Source organism: Chrysochloris asiatica, unplaced genomic scaffold (assembly GCF_000296735.1).
Source record: "Chrysochloris asiatica unplaced genomic scaffold, ChrAsi1.0 scaffold00097, whole genome shotgun sequence".
Classification (NCBI taxonomy): domain Eukaryota; kingdom Metazoa; phylum Chordata; class Mammalia; order Afrosoricida; family Chrysochloridae; genus Chrysochloris; species Chrysochloris asiatica.
This window is the reverse complement of record NW_006408615.1, coordinates 10174471-10182842: the sequence shown is the minus strand read 5'-3', so window position 1 is coordinate 10182842 and position 8372 is coordinate 10174471. Positions and strand designations below refer to the sequence as shown.

Below are 8372 nucleotides of genomic sequence, written 5' to 3'. Positions count from 1 at the left end.
GTCACACCGAGGGAATTGTAATCACTGAGATGAAGTCAAGTGTATGATGTGTTGAATGTAAAACTGACAGTCTGTTCTGTAAACCTTCACCCAATTCATAATAAAAAGTTTTTCAAAAAAGATTTGATAAAAATATTAAAAATAAAAAACAACGAAATAGCAATTAAACCCTGTCTTCAAATCACTCCAGCCCAGGTACCAAACATACAAGTGACGACGTCATTTGACAGTGCTAACCCCTAGTCATTTCTGTCTTCCCAGCTTAGGGCCCAAACACAGTGGAGCAAAGACATTCCATCCCCATGAGTTGTAACTAATGCTACAGAATGTGTACGCATAACAAAATAATTATGTTTTATGCAAAAAACAGCACCATATGGTGATCATAAAATAACACAGTCAAAGAAACCTAGAAGTCCTTCTAGTCCAATGCCTTCTAGTCCAATGCCGTTTTCAGTGTGAAAACGGAAGTCCAGAGTGTTTCATCAACTTGCTCAAGGTCTCAGGCTTAGTTACCAGGGTAGGAGGGGGAGAGATGTTAATGCTGATTCCACCGCTTCCCATAACTCCCATTGTGTTCCATCTATTTTAATGTCTTGTACTTTTTTTTTTTTTTTTACATTTCCAGAATCGAGATACGCCTTAAAATTGATGGAGCTCTGGTAGCGTAGTGGTTACGAATCGGGCTGCGAACCTTAAGGCCAGCAGTTCGAAACTACCAGCCGCTCCGCGGGAGAAAGATGAGGCTTTCTACTCCCGTAAGGATTTACACCCTCGGAAACCCTGTACAGGGTCGCTATGGGTCGGAACCGACTCGATGGCACTTCACAACAACAACAACACAATTTATTTAGCAGCTTTTATTCTTCTTGTTAGTTGCAGTCTGTCAAATTCTGACCCCCGTGTTACAGTGTGGAGCTTCTCCATAGGAGTTGTATATCCATAGAAGCTGTATTATCCATAGAAGCTGTAATATCCATAGAAGCAAATTACCAGGCCTTTCCTACTACCATGGGAAATTGATTTTCTCAGTAGAATATTTAAAAAGGTGCCTTTTATAAGAGATAGCATCTTAAACTGGATGAAATACAGTAGTCAAATGTTACTATCCCTTTGTGAAGTTTAAAGAAAAGAATATGGAGCTTTGGCAGCATAGTGGTTAGGAATCGGGCTGCTAATCTCACGGTCAACAATTCGAAACTACCAGCTGTTCTGCGGGAGAAAGATGAGGCTTTCTGCTCCCGTAAAGATTTACACCCTCGGAAACCCTGTACAGAGTCGCTATGAGTCGGAACCGACTCCACGGCATATCACCACCACCACCACCGCTGCCGCATTTTAGTCCTCAATGCAACTCATAAAATTGGAGCTAGAACGGCCTCACTCAGCGATGAAATACCCCTTTGACTTCCTGATCTTCTCCTAAGTATTCTCTCACATGATAACTGGTTCCAATCCAGGGCCTTCTCAAGGGAAATAGTCTTGCGCGCCTTAGGAAGAGAAGCTGGACTCTTTCTTCAAAGGGAAGCAGCTTCCGGACCAGGGTTGAGAAGGTAGCAGGAAAATACAGGCAAGGATCCAGAGATTGCTGCTTTAAACTCTGCTTCCGGATAGGACCAATTCCAGCACAGACCTATGGTGGGAGGTGGGCAGCATTGGTGGCAGCCTATGAGGGCCTCTTTGGGTTCCAGGGGCGGAGTCAACTCCCAGGCCCTGCCTCTTTTCCCTTGGTGGGGGCATCTCAGCTCTGACTCTGCCTCATCCACTCATCTCCTTCCATTGTGCCATAGTCTCCGCCCTCCCCTTCGCAGCCCCGCCCCATGGCTCATTTTAGATCCCGCCCCTTTCATCTGAGGTGCGGCCGTGGGGCCCGGGAGCAAGATGGCGGTGAATCAGAACCATACCGAAAACCGCCGTGGGGTCATCGTCCCTTATGGTGAAAGGTGCCTGAGGGCCAGCCCGGGTTGCTGCCAGAAAAGGGAGGAAATGAATGGGTAGATCTTGGCAGCACGCAGCGAATCAGGACCTTTCCCGCCTGTTTCTGGCATGGCAAAGGTCCTGGCCTCCTGTCCCGTCCCCTCCCCTTCCCCGGCATTTGGGAGCGTGCGCCTCCTCGTGGGTGTTCTGCCAGCGGGCAGGAGCGCGCCGCCTCCTGGGGGCGCAGGGGTGGGAGCGTGTCCCTCCTGAGGTGGAGTGGGAACGGGAACGTGCCTCATATTGCGGAGGGGCAGGAGCGTGCCGTGTCGCTACGTAGGCGGGGGAGGATATGCCACCTGGCGATGTGGAGGGCAGCTCACGGGTGCACAGGGTGGGAGACAAATGTCACCCAGAAGAAAGGTCTGAGGACTCCCGCCGCCCCTCTCGATTACCGTGCGGCTGCCTTTGGGAGCACGCGATATTTGCAGGACTCCGGAGACCAGAAGGTCCTGGGTGCTACCCTACCCTGATTCTCATGAACTGAGGCCGGGTTCGGGGAACCTGAAGAAAGATGAGGAGATGGAGTACGGCTTAATCAGGGAAGACTTCGAACCTTCTCCTCATCCCACCTTAGGAACTTGAAAAGCCCCCTTGCTTCACTCCAACAGGGAAGACCCCTGCTTTTACATGTCTGAAAGATTCGGCAGTCTAAGGAGAGAAGGCCTAGAGAAAGAGGAACGTTCCCTAGGCCTCATGTGCTGTTTTGCGCTTTGCACCAGTTGCTTTGTGCGGGTTGTTTGACTCAGCCTGGTATTGCCCACGTTATCCCCGAAGGCAAACTTCCTCACATCTGGCCTAAACGTCACCCTCTTCCAGGCGCTGAATTCCCCTCCACATGGTCACACCAACCCCATTGTATCCAGTCTATTCGGACTCCTGGCGACCCTATGTGCTCCATAGGGGCTTTTTGGCTGTACCCTTAACCCAAACTTCTGCCGCATGCTGCTGTGAGAGTTTGAGCATCAACTAGTTAGATTAAGTGCTAAGGGACTCCTAAACCTAAACTCTTCTAAATATTCTCTTTTTCTGCAATGATTAGCCCTCATTTTGTTTCTCTTACCTAGCAGTGAGACGGCTGCCCCAATGCTGTGCTCACCTGAGAGCACACCAACATCTATTTGAATGCGTTTGTCAGGGAGAGCCATTCAGACATTGTCAAATGCTGATGTCCAGGTCTTTTTTCCTAGATGTTTCTCCCTTGTTAGCTGCTGACTTATAGCAACCTTATGCACAACAGAAGGAAACACTGCCTGGTCCTGGGCCAACCTCAATCATTCCTACGCTTGATCTCATTGCTGCTGCCACTGTGCCAATCCATCTCATTGGGTGTCTTCCTCTTTTTCGCTGAGCCTCCACTTTACCAAGCATGGTGTCCTTCACCAGGGACTGGTCCCTCCTGATAATATGTCCAAAATATGGGAGACAAAGTCTTGTCATCGTGGCTTCTAAGGAGCATTCTGGCTATACTTCTTCCAACACAGATGTTTGTTCTTTTGGCAGTCAATGGCACTTTTAATATTATTCTGCAACACCATAACTCAAATGCATGAATTCTACAGTCTTCCTTATCTGCTGTCCCAACTTCCACATACATATGAGGTTATTGAAAATTCCATGGCCTGGGTCAGGTGCATCTTAGTCCTCAAATGACATCTTTGCTCTAGAACACTTTCGGGAGGTCTTATGCAGCAGATTTGTCCCATGCAATACATTATTTGGTTTCTTGACTGCTTCCATGAATGTTAATGGTTGACCTGAGCAAAATGAAGTCTTTGGCAACTTTAATCTTTTCTCCATTTATTTTGATGTTATTTATTGGCCCTGAGGCACTATATCTGACTATTCTAGTGCGCTTCATCATGTTTCAATATTTAATATTCTAGTGCTATCTGACAAGTCTTTCACTGCTATTCATAAGGTTTACAGTGGCTAAATATTTGGAATCCTAGTGTGGTGCTGTGGGTTAATGCACTGGACTGCAAAGTTGGTTTGAACTGCAAGGTTGGCAGTTCAAGCTAACCTGCTGCTCTTTGGAAACCCTATACAGGGTTGCTTAGCGTCAGAACCAACTTGACAGCATGTAACAACAATATACACACACACACACATATGTATACATACATATGTATATTATTTTATTTTATTTTTTTAAGTTTTTATTGTGAACTGAGTGATAGCTTGTTTACATGGGAGAACATCAGCTTTACACCATCATTTCATTGCAATGATTACAGTCTCCTCCATGCATCATCATTCAACGATATTTGCTTCCATCCCCTCTGTTTTTTGTGTTGTTTTTTTTTTGGGTGGGGGAGATATACACAAAACACTCAGGAACACATAATAATTTAAACAGCCAAAAGTACACATTCTGCAAGCCTGCCTCCTGGCCGCCAGCACCCAGTCCCTCTCTTTCCATGAGTTCTAGAGTCCTCAGCTGCTCCCTCTCTCCATGTTCTCATCTCTGCCTCCATCTACAGTGTCGCTGCTTCTCTGGATAGGGTCCCTCATTCCGCTTATGCTCTTCTCCCTTAATGGTCTTAGGGTCTTCTGTTTCTGGACTGTAAGATTAACTACTCCCCCATTTTTGTTACAAAACTTCCACCTTTACAGTTGTGACAGTCACAATTACTCACTATTGAATCATAAGACTCTTATCCCCATCTCTTTTCACCAGCCCCATCTAGACAAGATGAAAACTCTACAGTGGGGACTCTACCTTCCCCCACACGCTCTTAAACTAAACTCCCTCTTGAAAACTGGTAAGCCAGTCACTTCGTGCTTTTATCACCCCCTCATTTTAGGTAGACAGAGTCTTAAGTTGCCCATCCCTATATACCTAGTACAGAGGGGGGATAGCATTGATATTTTGATGTGAAGACTCCTTCCCTCTCAGTTGGTATTTTGAGCTACTACATCCATAACTATAGGTCAAGTTCATCAAATTGTAGCAATTTACACTAGTTTCCTTTATCAAAAATAGTTCTTTTTTAATCTTCCTCTAGTAGAGTTCTGACCATCGAAGCTAAGTTTAATGGGTACTATCTGCAAGTTTGGGCATTCTTGTGCATCTCCCCTCACTTCATATCAGCTGGATGCTTCTCTCTCAGCTCTAGCCCTCCATGGCTATGTTGTTGTCCATGGGCTCAGGAGTACCCAGGTCTCACCACACTTTGGACCAACCAGCCCTTCCTCTTCTCTCTCTCTTCTCCAGGTCAATGGGACTCTATGGAATGTAGTTGAACTCAGCCCATTTCTTCATTGTTGGCTTTCCCCCACTTCCACTCACCAGTAAACCAATGTAGTCGCCAGCAAGCTTACATGCCTGCTCATGTGTTCCCTTTGAGTTTCAGTCTCGGAGGGGGATATGTTATTATTCTTAAATGCCATCAAGTCAGTTCCAATTCATAGAGTCTTTGTCTGTATAGGGTTTCCAAGGAACAGCTGGTGGGTTTGAACTGCTGACCTTACAGTTAACAACATTCAAGCCACCACAGTACAACCAACTGACCATCGAGTGGTGTGTCATCATAGATACCTTCTAATTTATGTGTTATCTGCCCTTTTTTTGTCACAGTATCTTGAAGCAATGTCAGGATGTGGTGCTCTCCTTTCCACAGCACCCAGGACAACCAGGAAGATCCAATCTTTTCAGTGGCACAAAGATGGGAATGGTGTTTCTTACTTCATACCGGGTATGACTTCTACATTGATCTTGTTCTCTCTACATTTGTTTTATTTACAATTTAATGCTGACTTTCTAAGTATTTAAAAATATTTGCACTTAGATATTTTCCTTGTGGAAGAGTAAGGGAAGACAGTGGGCGAGCAGGCCAAAACAACTCTGTTCTTCGAATTGCTTTTCTATGTCTCAATCCATGGATGAATTCTGCATTCAGTTCCCTGAGTTTCTCTATCTTAGGTCATCTTCGTGACTTCACACACAGTCAGAGATCCCCTGTTGTCTTTTATGATGCCACTTGATCTACTGAGGGACTGTACTGTTGAACAACCATTTCTTTCCCCCAACTACATTAAAGGCACCATTACAGCTGTCCCAGATGGTAAGTATTCCTTCCTCAGGGTTGTATTTTGCATCAAAAGCTTCCAGAAGAGTTTTGTAACAAAAAGGGGGTGTAGTTAATCTTATAGTCCAGGAACAGAGGACCCTAGGACCGTCAAGGGAGAAGAGCATGAATGGAATGTGGGACCCTATCCAGAGAAGCAGTGACACCAGAGATGGAGGTAGAGATGAAGACATGGGAGAGAGGGAGCAGCTGAGGACTCTAGATTCATGGAAAGAGAAAGGCTGTGTACGGGTAGCCAGGAGGCAGGCTTGCAGAATGTGTCCTTTGGTTATTTAAATGATTATATATTCCTGAGTATTTTTGTGTACAACCCCCCAAAACAAACAAAAAAAACCCAAGAGAATAGAAAGAAATACTGTTGCATGATGATGCATGGAGGAGACTGTAATCATTGCAATGAAATGATGAGTGTAAAACTGATATTCTCCTATGCAAACTATCTCTCAAGTCACAATAAAAATTAAAAAAAAAAAAAAGATAGGGACATGGAAAAGCAGTAAAGCTAATATTTATTGAGCACAATGCAATTCAAATATTAAAACCTTTGAGAGTTAAAATAAAGCTTTCAGAAGGGCTAATGTTCTGGCTTGGCTTGTGTTGACTGCCCTGTTCTTTGGGTATTGCTTCTCATTGTTTTTGGTAGTCCTTCGTTGCCAGCTCTACCAGTTAGTCTCTTAGTGAGTGTATTCCTGTGGTGACGTGAGTTCTGTAATGTGGTCTTTTGTTATAGTTCTTTAGAAAAACAACTTGGGAGATTTTTGGAGAAGTAATTGGGAGTGGCAGACTCTCAGGTTGTTTTTACCTCAGAAGTTATATTACTTTTACCCAAGGGATTCCCCAAGTTGATTGAGATTTCCTCAGGGATCAGTACACAACTTGATGGTTTGATACTTTTGTGTGGTAATTAATCAGACCTGTATTGGTTGGCACAATTAAAAGGGGGAATTGTGGATTGAGTGAACACTGGTCTGGTGAGAGTGGCCATAGCATATAACTGAAGAGGTTCACCATATGCAATTGCCAGAGAGGCCTGCTGGCAGTAGAAAGTTCAATTGCAGAAAGGTTTAATAGCAGAGAGCTGCAGCAACTGAAAAATCTGAGCAAGCTGCTATCTGTACTGAGTTAGACCGGTTAGTGGCTGAGAGGCTGGCGGCAGAGAGCTGGCAGAGGAAGGCTGATGGCAGAGAGCAGCTAAGGGAGCTGAGCAGACTGCTACCCTTGCTGTGAGCTGAGTCAGGTAATGACAGAGATGGCCGAGAGGTCTGAGTGGCAGACAGGCCGAGTCAGGGCAAATGCCTGGCAGAGAAGGAAGCTGCTCAGCAGAGCAACCACAGTTACTGATCATTGGAGGCCTATGTGTTTCCTAATGAGAGTCCTGAATTGTCCCGGTGACTTCCCAGTTGGTCCTGATCTCAGGCTGTAGCCTGTTACATTGTGTGGTCTGTGCTTCTGGGTGGCTGCTGCAGTGAATTATCAAGCCCTGCAGAGAAGGAGGGGTTGCTGGGGCTGGAGTGACCTCCGCTTTGTAAGAAACGGCTTTGTGCTGATCTCTTTCTTATCCCTCATGAATTCTGACAATTCCTTTCACTGCATTACAGTGCCTTTTCTTCCACAGGTGGCTGGGAAGGACAAGCTATTTTTAAATTATCCTTCAGAAAAGGAGGTGCCATCAGCTTTTTCCAATCGATGAGTCAAGCTACTGCTGCTGGTGAGCAATGCTGATCAAAAGCTCAAGCATTTTGAGGTTTTGAGACCTCTGAAGTTAGAATAGGAGTGGTACCCAGCTAAGATGTTCTGGTCTCCATGGTCAGGAGTTAATAGTTGCATATGTATTTAGCAGACATTTCCTGATCCTACCTACTATGTTCTTAAAACCAAACGGCCAAACGGCCACCACTCGTCTGTCAGTTTGTCATACTGTGGTAGCTTGTGGGTTGCTGTGATTCTCAAAGCTATGCCACCAGTATTTTAAATACCAACAGGGTCACCCATGGTGGACAGGTTTCAGATAAGCTTCCAGACGAACACAGGCTAGGAAGAAAGAGTGATGACCTACTTCCGAATATTTAGTCAATGAAAACCTTAAATAGCAGAGAAACACTGTCAAATATAGTTCAGAAAATGAGCCCCTCAGGTTGGAAGGCACTCAAAATGCGACTGGGGAAGAGCTGCCTCCTCAAAGTAGAGTTGACCGTGATGACGCAAATGGAGTAAAGCCCGTGGAAGAAAAGCCCACAGAACCTTCATTTGCTGATGGGGTACAACTCAAAATGGACAGAAACTGCTGTAAACATCTATTAATAATCA

The 8372-nt window shown here is 45.2% G+C and overlaps 1 protein-coding gene across 1 annotated transcript in view; it reads left to right on the top strand.

Moving 5' to 3' along the window:
• The first annotated feature begins 1881 nt into the window (after positions 1 to 1881).
• WBP2NL (WBP2 N-terminal like) overlaps positions 1882 to 8372 on the top strand; it is a 34395-nt gene continuing 27904 nt past the window's right edge. Inside the window, exons 1-4 of the mRNA XM_006866915.1 lie at positions 1882 to 1943; positions 5555 to 5672; positions 5900 to 6041; positions 7681 to 7773. Coding sequence (XP_006866977.1) covers positions 1882 to 1943; positions 5555 to 5672; positions 5900 to 6041; positions 7681 to 7773 — 415 coding nt within the window. The remainder of the gene's footprint in view (positions 1944 to 5554; positions 5673 to 5899; positions 6042 to 7680; positions 7774 to 8372) is intronic.